Source organism: Leptosomus discolor, chromosome 9 (assembly GCF_034619465.1).
Source record: "Leptosomus discolor isolate bLepDis1 chromosome 9, bLepDis1.hap2, whole genome shotgun sequence".
Lineage (NCBI taxonomy): Eukaryota > Metazoa > Chordata > Aves > Leptosomiformes > Leptosomidae > Leptosomus > Leptosomus discolor.
This window is the reverse complement of record NC_141399.1, coordinates 19859125-19875523: the sequence shown is the minus strand read 5'-3', so window position 1 is coordinate 19875523 and position 16399 is coordinate 19859125. Positions and strand designations below refer to the sequence as shown.

At 37.4% G+C, this 16399-nt stretch overlaps 1 protein-coding gene across 1 annotated transcript in view; it reads right to left on the bottom strand.

The window, feature by feature from the left end:
- DOCK3 (dedicator of cytokinesis 3) overlaps nucleotides 1–16399 on the bottom strand; it is a 212502-nt gene that overhangs the window by 79199 nt on the left and 116904 nt on the right. The window contains exons 14-15 of the mRNA XM_086470656.1: nucleotides 9410–9498; nucleotides 5690–5815 (exon numbers count right to left, since the gene is read on the bottom strand). Coding sequence (XP_086326782.1) covers nucleotides 5690–5815; nucleotides 9410–9498 — 215 coding nt within the window. The remainder of the gene's footprint in view (nucleotides 1–5689; nucleotides 5816–9409; nucleotides 9499–16399) is intronic.

Sequence of the window (16399 nt, the reverse complement as noted above, 5' to 3'; positions counted from 1 at the left end):
AAGGACTCTCATAGTATCTTCCACAATGCCTTATGAAGAAAAAAAAATCCCACCATACATCTATGTCTTATATATGAACGAACATCCCCACAACGACAGTAAATCAGTATCATCCCACTGATTTCAGTGAAGTTACAGCAATTCAAACCACTAAGGGTTTGACTCTGTGAGAAACTCAGTCCAGCAAGTAACTAAAACCTTTGAGACAAACTATAAAATGTAGAACACTTACATTCATGGACAGTGTTATAACGTGCTTTGGCTATATTTGTTCTAGCTCTTTATAATGGTAACTGCTCTTCCTTCTGGCCAAGAGGACCGTAATAAAGCAGACACTCCCTCGACAGACAGCTCTTCTCTGCAGTAGCTTTGGAGGCCACTGCGCGAGAGCAGGGTGCCAGTAACTGGATTCTGATCCCAAACAGCATACTACACCCTTACTTGAAGTTCTAACTTTCTCCAAACGAAAAACGTGCAACTACTTCTGAAGTGCAGTACTTTCAACACAGATGAGGTTAACAGAACAAGGCCCATGATCAGCTTTGTGATCATCACATTATTTTTTTTTCAAATGAAACTGACTACAGGAAGAAACTGACACTGTATGGGAAGTGTCTCAAACGCCCTCTGGCCTTCTTTCTGGCTGACCATTATGGACTTGTTCTCAGTCATGCCTCAAAAGATTAAGAGTGCCAGTTCTCAGGCTACATGATTTTCCCTTGCTTTAACAGTGAAGTCACCTTTGACAGTCGTATAAAACGCTGCTGCATTGCCCACTGTATTACTACTTGCCTGCTTAAATTAAGCAGCCTAGTATGGTCAGACAGTCTCTGGGGACCACATTAGATCCATTTCAGCAGCTTGTATCTCTGTCCCTTCACCAGCCAGTCGCTTTTTTTTTTTTTTAAGGCCTATATTCTTGAAATAGCTATAGTATGCAACTACTAAGATTATTGTGAGTAATATTGCAGCAGCAGCAAGGGGAAATGGAGCTTTAATCCACTGCCTGTATAGCAAATTAAATTAATTTTATTTTTTCCTATAAAGAGAACAATATGCAAGTTTAACTCTGTATGTTCCTCTAGCTTTTGGTGAACAGAACACTCAACTGTTTCAAGGAAAAGGAACCAACAATATTTACTAGATTATTTGCTATCCATTGTTCATCTTCTATATCTAGAAGAGAATTTATACAATGTTGTTTTAAAATTCAATTTCCCTGAAACCTTCCTTTCAGTAGTGGTGAGTCGATATTAAATATATTTTTTTTCTTATCTTCTCCAGCTCAGCATTTTAACTTTCCATTTCTGCAAGTTTATTAATGACAAAACCATTTTTTATTCTCCTTGTAAACACTTTTTGGGGATAATTATTACATAATTGTGTCTTTTAATCTCATTGATGCTTTCGCCCAGAACATTCTGAGAATAGCTGACAGATTTTGCCATGGCCGTTTCTTAACATATTTCTGCCATGACTTTGCACTCACTGACGGAACAGATGCTGAGATGTTTCTCACCTTTGCTGCTGATTCATTTGCCATAGCTTCTAAATTTGTCTGAAACACTCTGGTACGAAGAGAGACCGGTAAGACAAAGTCTACACCTCTCTGTTGCCAAAGTTTCCCTATGATGTCATGATTTGCTATCTTTACCAACCCCCAACATTCCATGAAAGATATGAAAATGGGAAAAAGCAAGCAATAAGCAGACATTACACAGAAAGGCAGACACTTACACCCAACTATCTTCATCTCTGCATCAGAAAGAAAGAGGAGAGAAAAAAGGGAAAGGAAAGGGAGAGAAGCCAGGAAATTAAGACAAGGAGAGAGAAAAAAAAAAGAGAAAGAAACATCACTCACAAGTAGAAGATGAAGCGTGCACTTTTCATCAGAGGATCAAAGTAAAAGACAGAATACTTATCAGCACATGGGGAAGGGAAGGGATGTCCTTTGGGGGACTGATAAACGCCATGCCTATGCAATAGGTTTCTGATCAGCAAGTTCTGTATACAAATAAAGTTGCAATCCAAAAGGCAAGCAGCACATGCCTCATTGCTTTTATCTCTGGGGAAAGGTAAAATTGTCAGGATCAGATGGACGGTCTTAAACCCAGTAGCAATTTAGAAAAAAAAAAACCAAACGAACAAACAACAAATTAACAAAACCCCACCACACCTCTTCATGAGGCTGGTTTGACCGAATCCCTCATGATTCAGACAAAAAGGATAATCGAAGTCTTTATGATGCTCTTCTCAGATCACAACACAGTAGGAAACAAAGAACAATTTATATTTAGAAATGAAGATAGGCATGGTTATTTTGTAGGATATTAATCTTGTTCTGCATAATCATGCAAGCCATAAGCACATAAAGACTGATTTCACTTTATTTCTTAATGATGACCAGCTACCACTTATGTTGCTCATATCTGAGTGAGGGAAAAAGAATACTTGATACAGGAACTAATGCTACAGTTTAGAAAACAAAATGGGATAGGAAAACTGTGTGATAAGACACAGAATATTAATGGTTAAGATGTACACATGTGAAAGGATTTCCTATTGAAAAAGAAAATGAAAATGTTAAAACCTATGACCAAGAAGATCCAACGGAAATGCTAGAGCTATTTACTTTCTTAAACAGATTTTTTTGTTCAGCAGAATGATCACTGCATATTTTAATGATACTAGGTGACGTAGCCTTTATTAATTTATTCATTAAAAACATTTTAAAATCACATTGCTTTGAAAAATCTGGATCCAAAATACATTATGAACGTTCTGTGCTCTCTTTTGAAAGAAGTAACTCTGTGTTTGATGAGAAAGAAACAGTTCTGAAGCAAAGCAAGAAAAAGGTAGTTTGACAAAGACAATTAAAGCAGCAGACATGGTTGAGAACTGCTAGCGTATGTGACAGGGTTGGTTCTTTTTGTTTGGTTGGTTTTTTTTTTGTTGGGTTTTTTTTTTTTGGTGGTAGGGTTTTTTTTTACCCCCCAAATTAAGTATTTTCTAACTTTAGACATTACTAGTAAAAAGCTAAGAAAGAATGTTTGATTCTGGCTGTTACAGCATAAGCACAAAGTAAATTGATAGGCATTCCTTGTTCATATAGCTTGGCCAATCTACCTGAAAGATAACTTACTCTGCCCAGATGTTCTATCCTGGACATTAGGTAAACTCAAACCCCAGTTTAAGCTACTGTTTAAAAAAACCCCAACAGGCAAATATCTGCTGTCACCTGAATTATGTCAAACATTTTTACTTCAAAAAATTTTTTATCAGTAATTAGAAAGAACACTGTTCACTGTATCAGTGAAGTTGCATTATATTTTAACCTCCTCATTTTTCCAGAGATTTCATTATCCTGGAGAATACCCAGGATAATGAAAATTTTTTCAGCACCATTCATGTCTTCCTCTCTCTTCACACCTCATCTCTACTCTGGCAACATCATAATTTATCATCACAGTGAAAGTCTATTTACACTTCCATGGCTGCCTGTCTTTTCTTACCTGGTATTTAAAGAATTTACAAACTGACTTTCTCCACAAATGTAAGCCTTTTTTTTTTTTTTTTTTCCAAATACAAATGCCTAAAGCTTTGCATCTGAACTCTATGTGTGCAGTCCACTTGTAGCCCCTTTGAATCAAGGAGAAGTTCTGGGTGTCGAGCACCTCTGGAGAGGCAGTAAGCATTTAATAGCAGAATGGTGGTCCTCTCACACATTTCTTTGTATCAATGTGTATTTTGAGCAGATCTGTATATATTTAAGTCCAATTCCAAACAGATTATAATCTTAAAATCCCTGTGTTTTCTCCAACAAGAATTGTGGTTCTCACAAACATGACATTAGCAAGCAACTGTGGTCTTCTGAAGAATACCATTTGAAAAACTGACGGGCTGCACAGAGCTGGGAAGATCGCTACTGTACCTATACAGGGAGCTGTACAAAGGGAGTGCTGCAAACATATGCTGTGGAATCTGGTTTTAACTTACTTAAATGTCCAAGGTCTCTAGGGCAAGTATCACAAAGATCATAATAATATACTTAAGACTTGGCAGACATCTTTTGCACTGAAGCAGTATTTTTGATGAGATTTTAATCCGAGAGCGAAAGAAAGTTTTGAAATTTGCATTAGCTTCAGGAAATAGAGAATTTTCCAAGCTTAGGGCAGGAGCACTTTTCGCATGAAAACTGCTAACCTGCTTCTTCAAGCCCCGGACAAAAGCACTGCCCAAACCAGCAGAAGTACAGGGAAGACAGCCCACTATGCCAGCTTGCAGAAAGAGGCTAGGGCCCAGAAAATGAAAAAACAATTAAGGGGAACACTGAGGCCATAAAGCTATTCCTTAATATTGGTAAAATTCCACTGCTTGAAGCACCTAAGGGACAGCTCTATACATAGAAAGGGAGGATGAAGCAATTCTTGCAGGAGAATCAATTCACTTATACAGGTATGTTGATGTTATTTTTGATGTTGGCTTTCCTGGCTGTGATGGAGCTATTCTAGCTGACACATCCAGCTGTGATTTCAACTGCAGCAGATCACCTTTCAGCAGCTGTGTCTGTATGTCAACATGCAATATTTAATCTTTTCTCTACTTGATTACTTTGGGCTAAGACTGGAACTACTATAAGGTTGCCAAAACCTAAGTTTTATAATTGGCTTTACAGCCCACACCCTCTGCTGCTCTATTACTATTATTTTCAAGTTCATTAGTAAATAGAATACATACTACTCTAGATCCTTCTACTTTAGTTTCTAGAAAATCTTCCCACCTACTCCCTGTTTTTATTGTGCTTTCTGAAGAGCCTCCAGAATGAGGCTACAACAACTGCTTTTGATACTGATGTGCTACTGCAGTCTTTAAGTAATAAAATCTGACACTTTTCCTATTATGCTTTCATAAAGTTTCCTATGTCTGCAGTGTCATCCTTGGTCTTGGTTATAATGCATAGCAATGAGGTAGTTTTTCAATTGCTATATATGCAATATAATTAGTAAGCCCATTTCTTCAAGACAGGGTAATGTCAGGTTTTATATCTATTGATGGCATGACCAGCTAGGTTCTGGTTTCCTCGCTAAATGAGCTCTTGCCTATGCTGGGGTCACCCCAACTTGTGCCAGAACAAGAAGCATCTCAAGCTGCTGCTCCAGAAGTAAGGAGCACAGGGAGTACAGCAGTGCTTCAGCCAAGACAGCTGTTGCATGGACCGTGTGCTCTGTAAGGCCAGCTGGAAAATCAGACCAGATTTGCAGCCTCATGTATTGTCAACCATTACAAAAGCATCACACTAACTCCAAAAATCAAGGTGGCAAATGGGAAACTCTTTTTCCAGGCTTTGAATTATTGGGAAGAACCACCTTCATGCATTTTAAAAGAAACATGTCTATGCTCAGCATACATAAGGGATACCTAATTGGTGGCAGCACTTGTGGGAATATCAAAGCAATCTTTCCAGATCACCTTCCATACATGCAAATTTAACACCTTCTACTGCTATAATGTTTGTTGATTAAAATGTTTTAGTGTGCCTCCCTGAATCTGGAATTGGAATTTACTGATAAATAAAATGACTCTTCTGTTATTAATCTCCTTCAAGTAAAGCATCCATCCCCATGGCACTTGTCTAGGAGGGTGTGAGAAAAAACGACCAATATTTTAAGATTAGAGCTGTTATGTTTACCTGGCATTATAACATCAGGAAAACCCAGCTTCCTGGTAACAGAAATGCCTCTGTTAAAGATCATGGGGTTTTCCCTTCGAATCTGCTCCATGTCGCCACGAAGAAGCTGAAGAGATATTATAAGTCCTGGAAAAAAAAAAAAAGATGTTCGTTTTTTCAGACCTAAGAATTAGATGTCTGTATACACACGGCATGCATGTAAAATAATGCTTTGCTGCACAGTTAATTTAATACAAATACAGAATTCTTTTCTCCCTTGGAGTAATTTAAAACTGAAATGTAAGAAACAAAAGTGCTCTAAGGGATCAGTTAAGAGCGTAACATTATACCAAAATACATTTTTTTTTTAAATCAGAATACTTAATTTCACAGAGATGTCACAAGTTACAGTGAAGTACTTAGCATTATTTCTGTTCTTCACATACAGCAGGTTACAACACATGTATGAGCAACGCCACCTCCATCTGAACTACCACATCACACAATGTCATAGAACATCTCTAAAGTGCCTTTAATCCCACTTAATGCCATAAAAAATATTATGTATCTCAAAGCATATCTGTTCCACTTGTTTCTTTAAGTACTTCATACAGGAATGTTGATTTTAACGAAGTTCCTTTCAGTACCTCAACATGTTTCAAGAGTACCAACTGGTCAAACTGACTTCAGACACTAGGCTCTTTCAATGCAACCCTTTGTTCAGTAAATCAGCTGAATAGCTTGACTAGGAATAATTACATGGTTAAATTCAGTCCAATGGCTTTCTCTATTTTTTCTTTTTTTTTTTTTTTTTTTAAATTTATAGCATACTACACCCCTAAAATGAGGATAATGTATTGGTAAAGTCATAAAGTCAAGCATTATGATACCAGAAGATGCTAGGACTAACCTCAACCATGCAAACTTAGTCCCATCTGCTGAGCATACATACCAGCTTCACATATCAATGTGAATTACATTCCCACAGTAATTTTCCAAAATCTTTATCTCATTCAATGAATGACAGTTAGTCAGTAGTTCTTTCTATCCTCTGTTCACTCACTGGAACAACACACATGAAAACAAACACTGTCTTCTATACATGTTCTTGCATGAGGCACCTGAAGTTCTGCTGTTTCCTAGGCTTTGTCAACAGTATTTAGTCGCCATTTTGTTAGAGCAGTTACTAGGGGAATGAAACCAGTAATATCATGTACCTCCCACCTACTTTCTGCTCTCTTCCCTTGAAAGAATTTTCAAGCCCGTTGCTTGGCTTCAGTCAAATTTGGTAAATCAGCAGATATCTAGATAACATGACGATTGTGTAAGTTTTATGAATACTGGGAGTTGAGATGAAAAAAAAGAGCATAAAGCCTTAAAACACAGGAGAAGGGAGGCCAACCAGCCAGCTGGACAATCAGCATGTATGTACTCAAAAGCTGCCAAAACATGGACTTGCCACTGTCCAGCTAAGAAGGCAGAAGAGCGCTGCAAAGCACAGCAGGGAAAACAGAGGCTTTATAAACATAAGAAAAAATTCTAACCCTTTGAATACCATGTATGAGAGTACATCTGCGTGTATATGCGTTACAGAAGGTTTAACAGAACACAGCAGCCAAGTTCATTAGAAATCAATCTTGACTATTTTTGCCCCTTACAGAAAAACTTCTTCATTTTACATCCTCTTATGCTATTAAAAACAAAAAAAATGAAAATAAATTAGAAAAACTGCAGCATAAAGGACTGGAGCAAATTTGGAAGTTCAGACCTCCTCACACTGAACACCCCCAGTACTTAACAAATAGCACCAGAATTAATCTATTATCTATAAAAATCAGTCACTAGAGGTAACAGAATATGTAATTTTCCAGCATGGTATGACATATACTACTTATGCGATACCTCCTACATATTCTACCCCAAAAAACTGCCTAGCTTCTTGTAAATCCACTCTCCAGTCCTCTTCTCTACCCAGCCTATCCTTCCAGGTTTTTTTTCTATTCCTTGAACCAGATCTGAAGGACTAATTTTACACAAGACCTGGGAAGGCGGGGAAAGAAAGAACCAGACAGGTTTCTTCACAGAAAAATCATGCTCGTGATTTGAGCATTTTCTTACTGTAACAGCAAGTTCCAAGAGGCCCAAACTGTATTACTTATGCTTAAATCATGTCACCCTGCAATACTGCTCCTCCCACCAGCACAATACCTCTGTCACATTTCAACCTTCTATTCCAGAGATGCACTAGATCTTAATGAAATGTTTCAAATCATTATCTTATTTTAAACAGCCAAAGGCAAGGGCAAAAAGCTATCTATTTCCCTTTCTTTCTGCTCTTCAAAAAAGCTCACACTTGGCAAAAAAAAGTTTTAGGCAGACACCTGGCATTGGAAATAAATGCAAACAGTTTGAGTTTTCAAAGTTATAAACAATTTAGGAAAATGTTTTAATGATAAGGGGTGGACGACCTTAACTGTAACAGGAAGAACAGCAGGGAAGTAGACCAGCTTTGCATATAATAAAATTTCAAACCTGAAAACTCTTTTATTTGCTTCTTATTGTACTTAATATCTTCTATGAGAATGGGAACTGCATATTCCACTACAGTATCTCAACAGGCAAAGAAGTGAAATGAAAACAATATCAGTATTCGGACATCAGTATGCTAATGAATCAGGCACTCTGTAATGAATGCAAAACTACCTGTAACGAAGCAGAACTGTATCATATTGGCTGGCTCATTTGGCATGGAATAGTAATGTTATCTCTGAATGAGCAAACCACAAAGATCACTAAATGAGGTAGTAGGATACGTTAAGATTTACTTTCCATATTTACTTGTCATTAGCTAGGAAAATAAAAATGGATTTGAAAGGTGGCAAAAACTCTGCCAAGACAGTTATTCTCTGCAACTATGTAATAAAACATTTAGCACTGAAACTATCACACAGAGTTTTCTTGATAATTAATTTGTAGGTACAAAACCACTGCTTATGTTCTGGACAGTCAGAATTTTCTGAACAGTCAGACAAATATGTTAGACAAATTTAACCTCTAGCTTTGCTTCTGTTGACAAGGATGCATGGTATCCCCAGAAGAGCAAGCCTTAGGTGTATGTTACATCTGGAATTTTCAAGGGAATACAGGACAAAAAGGAAGACAGTTTTACTCAGGGAATAAAATTAAAATTCTTCATCTCCTGTGCAGCCAAGTCTGGTCATAGTAACTTGCGCCACTGTCACAAACAAAACTTTTAAAGGAGTTCTGCCAATGCTGAGTGCTGCTTATGCTGTATCCTCCCATGGGCTAGTAGTTTCCACAAGCACAGTTATACTCAGTGACTAACAGCCAATAAGCGAAGACTCACAGAGTAAGCTAATACTATAGTGGGCTACAAGCTCTCCCCACTGCTGACCTCTCTGGAGACAAAATAACACTAGAGATACAATAATGAAGGAAATTTAGCATGCTGAATTAATTACTGTCAGCTGTATCTGAGAAGGAAAGACCAGGTGTTCTTTTTTTCCTAAATTCCTGGTTAAATTGGCAGATGCAATACAGATTTTCACCTGTGAATTGAATGCAAATCAATTTTAGCTAAACTTTTAAATCACCGTAAGTAGCGAAATTCAACTATGCATAATCTCACATCTCACTGATTTTCTCTGCTATACATAATTAACTGTTTCCTAAAATATCTTCAGCTGTTATTATGAGAGAAACGTACAAGTAAATATTTACCATAGTTTGAGCTGGGTGCTGTGTATTTGGTGCTGGACTTGCGAATAATATTTTCATGGATCTGGCACCATTCATTTTCGTTGTTACACCTAAAAGAAAAGAACACTAATTCAAGTTAAAAGCTTTCTGCTGAACCATCTTAGGACAGGAGAGCCAACTCTGTGGTAGAGATAACATGAAAGCTTGTGGGGTTCTGATAAATGAGAGAAATCCCACATAATTCTTGCTTTTAAAACTGGAAGGAAACAAAACATTCCCTAATAGTTATCTCCTTTTCATGGACACTTTGGAGCCTGTGGTGACTTCTGTCATCAAAGCCATTGTTTTATTCTTCATATTATGACAGAACGAAGAAAGCTCTGGACATCCTATTTGAATTCTGTGCACGTAGAAAATTAATTTTAAGCTGAAATTAACTGTTGCCATATATTAACCTTTTGGTTTTTATTAAAAAAAAGTTAAAATCAAGAAATAACACGTGAAATGTGAAAGACTAAATAAACCCCTGATTTTTTTAGTATCTTTTACAACATTTACAACAAGACTTTTGCTTACTTACATATTTTACAGAATGCCTTGAAACACGATGCTGCCCCTGTCCCAAACTGTAGAACAAAAATATGTAATACCACAAAATACGTTTCTATATGTGCATCATCTTCTGAAGGAGCATTTCACAACTATTTATTCATCTACATGTAATTTTAATAAGCATTTGTAAATACTGTTCTACTTAATTTTCACTTAATTACCATCTGTAAATCCTCAATACATTTCTAGGATATAAATTACAATATAATAATTCGTCAACAGATTTCTTGTATTTCTACTCAATATTTTTTCACCAGGAAAAATTCAGTTATTGATATCAGTTCCAATAACATACAACAATTTGGTGTGCGGATTATAATGTTGTTCAAACAATATTCAGGCAGGGTAGCTGGCTGCACTGCCCTCAATCGAACTATCAGATTCAAACCTGCTGGATGTACATCTTACTAAGACCACCACGTACTGGCAGCACCTGTAAACAGAATTGTTCTAAATATTTCCTACTAACTCTATCTTTCCTGTTAAGCAGTTAAAGGCTCATCTTGAACACAATGGAGAGGATGAGCCTGCTGCAAGAGGGTGTTCCGCACATTGTCAAGGTGTGAAACCCAGCAGAACAAGTCAGCCAGGAAGGTTCCCTGGATCACTTTAAAGACTGAAATGGGTTAACTGCCTATGGTGATACAGGACCCATTATGGGATGTTGGGGAAGAGCATTTTGGGATTGTTCAAGACTTATATGTTCAAGACATACAATATGAATTGTAGGGAAATAGAGGGATGACAGTATAAAATAGCCCATTCATACGTAAACAAGTCACTGTCAGCATGCTTGTCTGGCCATGCCCTGTGCCTGAACTGAGTGTCTAAAGCCAGAGACTGGAGGGATTTGAGCGTCTGTGTGTATGTTTGTTTTCCACTAACAAGTTTTTACCCTGCCAAACCAGAGAGGAAAAACAGATGAGGCCTTTGGTGCTGTATGTGTTTGTATGAGCATGTACTTTCTGCCCGTGTGGATCTGCATGGCCAGCTGTATGTGTCTGTACTGTAAGTACGTACACACGTGGGACACAGGCTCAGCCTTGTGCCTGGCTGGACCTGGGGGCATGGAGCTGTGTCAGCCCCGCCTCTGTTGGGCTACTGCATTCAGCAGCTTCTAACATCTCCCATCACCATTCTGATGCCCCTAGCAATTTCAGACTTTAGACTAATCCCATGACATTGCATGCACTTACCTCAGAGTTCCCTTCTGTTTATTTGTGGCTAACTTCCAGTTCACTGCTCCGTTCCTAACCTTTCTCAGGACTGTTTCCTCAAATTGCAATATATTATACTTAAAATACAAGTTAATGAGAATTATAAAGACAAGGAGAAGATATGAATATAACAAAGAATGTGCTATGCTCTCCACCACAGCATGATGCTATTCCATCACAATAAAATCACACTATGTAACTGTGTAGTGGAAAGTCAAAGCCAGTATCTTTTATTGCTCCATTCCAGGCCTTATGCATAAATATTTTGAAGTGGAGAAACATTTTTTTAAAATCCCCTCTAAATCACTATATCTATAGCTCTACAGATATTCTTGTTACTCTGATGGCAAGATTCTGGAGAGAGAAATCAGGGATGCTGCAGCATTTGGAAATTACATTGGGATAGAAATGGCTTAGAGTATCAGAAGCAGATATTTCAGTTCCTTTTCAGTCATGAAGAAACACAGATTCCTTTTAATTATAACCCACAAAAAAATCATCACGTGAGCAGAAAGCCAGCAAAGCAGGAAACAGAACAAGAACACACCTGGATGCTTGCTTCTTCCCAGATCTTGGGCACCTAAGTCAGAAATGCCACACTTCTGTTTAGCAGCCAAAGCCAAAAAACGCAAGAATTGCAGTGCCTCTGAGAAAGCAATCAAGGAAACAAGCCCCATATTCTGAGTCCATAGGCCACAGCCAAAGACAACAGTAGAGACCAAAATGTAGGCATCATATCATAATAGGTTTTGTAACTGCTGAAACATGTAACTTACCATTTTGGAAAATAAAAAAATCCCTATGTATATATATAAATACTTACTGAGCTATATTATTATATCATATTCTATACATATCTGTATACTTCAGGTCTTTTTTCATCCTGCAACTTTTATTCAACCCAAAATCTTACTCCCACAAAAAGCAACTATATGTTTAGTGAACTTCCCAAACCTTAACAGTCCTTATCCATTAGAGAAAAGTTTCTGCAGTGATCAGATATATTCAGAATTATATTTTTAAATTATTGTTCACGCAACATACTAATATTTAACTACTATTTGTTTCTATATTTCTACTGTCATTTGGCAAATGACATTACTTAGTGGTTGTTAGCCTGGATCTAGAATACTGTGCTCAGTTTTGAGTTCTCCAATACAAAACAGACAATTGGAGAGAGTCCTGTGGATGGGCAGGTGGCTGGAGCACATACTGTAGGAGGAGAGGCTGAGGGACCTAAGCTTTTTCAGCCTGGAGAAAACAAGGCAAGAGGTGGAACATTAACAGCAGCCTTCCAAGACCTGCAAGCAGTTATTAAGACAAAAGAGCCAGCCTTCTTCAGTGGTGCATAGTGAGATGATGTAAAGGAACAGGTATAAACACAAACAAGAAAGGTTCAGACTGGATATTAGAAAAAGCATTTCCATGAGGATAGCAAAGCATGGTTGGAAGAGGTTGCCCAGAGAGGCTGTGCGGTCTCCATCCTTGGAGATTATCGAGACAAGACTGGATAAAGCCCTGAACAGCCTTGGCTGATCTCATAGCCGGCCTTGCTCCGAGAAGGAGGCTGGACTAGAGAGGTCCCTATCAACCTAAATTTATTTGCACTAGTATATGTAAAGCTATATAACTCCTAAACTCACTAAGCTTGAATGGACTCATACCAGGAAAAAAATGCCAACAGTGCTACAGCTTGTTACCACATAATGAAGGGACGCATAATAAATGTTATGAAGTACTTTACACTAGTGTAAGCACAGCTGAAATGAAAATTTTACTAGTATAAGCTAATTGAAAAACAAAAATGGAACCTTTGCTACAAACAGTGCTATTGGTAAAAAAGAAAACAAAAGGAAAAGAAAAAAAGAAAAAAGATTATGTTAATCAAGTCTGACTTTTAAATTCAATTGCACTTTATTTAAATCACGACTGCAAGATTTCAAGATTCCCTATGAAGTCAACAATTTTTAACTCAGCAGCCATATGAATCTTATTTCTCCTGAAATGCAACTGAAATAAAGCAAGACAGGAGTCTTTAGAAATAAGTCACTTTGTAAATCTTCTCCCAAGCATATTAACATATTTTCCTCTTTTTGTTTCCCCCCAAGAATACATAATGTTGGAAATGATACAAACCAGCTACTGTGAAGACGGTAGGGATTTTTTTGTCTCCTGCATTATGTAACTGAAGAATAGTATGGCAAGAAGAATTAAGGCTATCTAGAATAAGTAGTAGCTGGTGATTTTCTACAGCTTCAGTATTACAAAACCATATACTGTCAAGAATAACCCACAAAACCTGTTATGGCACGCTTACTGACATCCGCTGTAAGTGCTGATTATAAAAGGAAAAGGAACATAAACAACTTGGAATAACTTAAACACAAAGTACAGACAGTAAAAAAGGAAAAATGAAGAAAAAACATTAAGAGTTACTTCCTCCCAGCATGCTATCCAAAAATATTTATTTAATTAAAACGCCGATCAGGTTGTATTCCTAGGTTATCTGGTGCAGTTAGATTGGGATTATCTCCACCTATCTCAACATTCCTCCTTTCACTGCAGTGGGTGTAGGTATCAGACATCTCAGCTGGTTGTTAAGAATGTATGAACATTAAAAAAAAAAAAAAAAAAAAAGCTTCCCACACTGGCAACAGGAGATACTACTTTGGCAGGGTACATGAGCAGCCAGGCTGATGTACCCTGCCCCTGAGCCTTTCGGCTTAGAGATTTTAAGAGCGTACATTCCTGTCTGTTCCTACTCCTCTGTTTACAGACCTGTTGTTCATGAACTTGTCTAATCCCCTTTGGACCTTCTAATACTGCCTGTCTTCACAACATCCTGTGGCAGTACAACCCAGAAGATTATTATCTGCTTTCTAAAAAAGAGCTTTCTTCCATCTTTTTTTAATGTCATCTCCTACCAATTTCATTAGGTATCCCTAACTCTTGTACTGTTGTATTCCATGAACAACAGTTTACCCTCCACTAGAATTTTTTAAGTCTTGGTCGTATCCCTTCCCAACACCACTTTTCTCCTCTTCAAGCTGAAGCTCCCCACGTTCTCAATCTCTCTCACAAAGAAATGACTCTATGCCACTAAACATTTTAGTTGCTCTACTCTGTATCTTCTGTAACTACTATATCCCTTTTGGGAACAGAGATCAGCTATTTGACTTAAGACAGGTCAGCACTAAAATGACATTCCAGAACTTAAGAGATTGGCAAATTGACTAAATTTGCACTCCCCAAAGCAATCCTCAAAACCAAAACACAACAGTGCTAAGACATTAAGGGACAGTACAAAACCCCTTTCAATAATTGTGGTATCTGTGCTAACTTGGACCTTTAACAAATATTCAGTTTACCTGTCAGGAAAAAATAATAATTATCTTCACATTGCCAAGACATTAGAAGTCATTTATCCTACCACAAATAATATTCTCCTTAAAGGAGAGAGAATACTCATAGGAAAAATTCTATGCCATCCTCCATCCTCACAGCTGAGACTACAGAAAATTTCTGACCTCTGATAATTTTTTAGTTGCTGTACCAGCCTCTGGAGTGCAAGTTAAAATAGATTTCAGCCTCCAATGACTTATGCCTGCAAATTAACCTGGAACAAAGTTATCCCAAAATCAATGGACTGTAAAGATAGCTTAAAGCTACCTTTGTACCAATTACCAATGTAAGCTGCACTTCACATTTCCTGAACGCAAAGAAGAATGTTCTCCCAAGTTTGAAATGCTGGCCTGAAAACACTTGCTTGTAATGCATTTCATTGTGTTAACATTTTACTTGTCTAAATACCAAATACATTACAAAAAATATTTCTTGCTTAAATAAGAATTTTCTCCTGAGCCATCCATCACCTTTTCAGGTTGGCTGGTTCTACAGTAAATTTACCATTTGGGATGTCTGCCATACTACATCAGACCCTGATGTCAAATAGATGGGGACAGAAATGCAATGTACACTCTGGTCCAGCTGGGCAAACAGCAACAACTGGAGTATCAAAACGGGAAGGCATTCAGGCAATGCACCACATTAATAGGAAGGAATTTTAAGAGTTAGTGTTGGAGAAGGAGAAAACTAAAGGGTTGAGAGAAAACAGGACAAAACATAAAACTGAAAAAGATAATATGAGAAAGAAGTACATGAGGTTTTTAGGGGAATGGAAAGACTGACAGAGTAACACTGGATGAGCAAAATAATCCATTAAAGAAAAAAAAGTATACAAAAAAATGAAATCAAGTGATGTAAGAAAAAAATTGATTGAGAATTTAGATTCCACCTCACTTTTAAAATACTTTACATATATATTATTGAAAATAATTATAAAAGTAAATCTTCATGCTTTTACATAATGAGCTTATAACTAGAGCCATGGTACAATAATCTCTTAGTAAGATTAGAACATGACTGTGGGATTAACAAATAGGAAAATCTGGACTGTGAGAAAGAAGTATTTTTCAGACATAAATCTTTAACAATAATAAGGCAAGCTGAGAAAGACTGGTGAAGTAAATTGACACCCACACCCCACACCCCCCCCCCCCGCATAAGCATTCTCTCTTGTGGATCCAGCAAGTCTCCAATGAAACATTATGTATTTCTTTCGGCCTTTGTTAGATTTTGAGTCTCAATTTTTTTCCAGCTTCTCCCTGTGAAAAGGCTTTTCTGGCTGTATGCTGACTGCCTCATTTGTGGCAGCTGTAAGCTTTAGCTTTAGCCAGACATTGTACAAAAAGAATGCTTTTTATTCCTTCAAAAATACAAATACACCTCCCTCCTTATTTCATCTTTATGATGTTTTTGAGTTGGCCTGAGGCATTTTAACAATCATCAACCTGAGAGCACAGGTTAAGAAAATCAGTTCAGCATTGTTTAAGTATTCACATACGGTTTTAAACTTACAAAGGACAAAAATTTCAATTTCCGTATACAAAGCAAGAAAAGGTAGGTTAGCTAAAAGAATGTGCAAAGAGACGACGCAAGCAGATAAACCTGTGAAAACTTTCTGTCATGGAAGACCAACAGCTATCAAAGCTGCAAAAGGGATAAGCTGGTACCCTTTAGATATATCCATTTTCCCTTCTGCAGATTTTTGTTGGAGGTTTACAGAGAACACTCCAAACAGAAGTAACATAAAAGAATTACATACAAGACTTAAAAACAACTG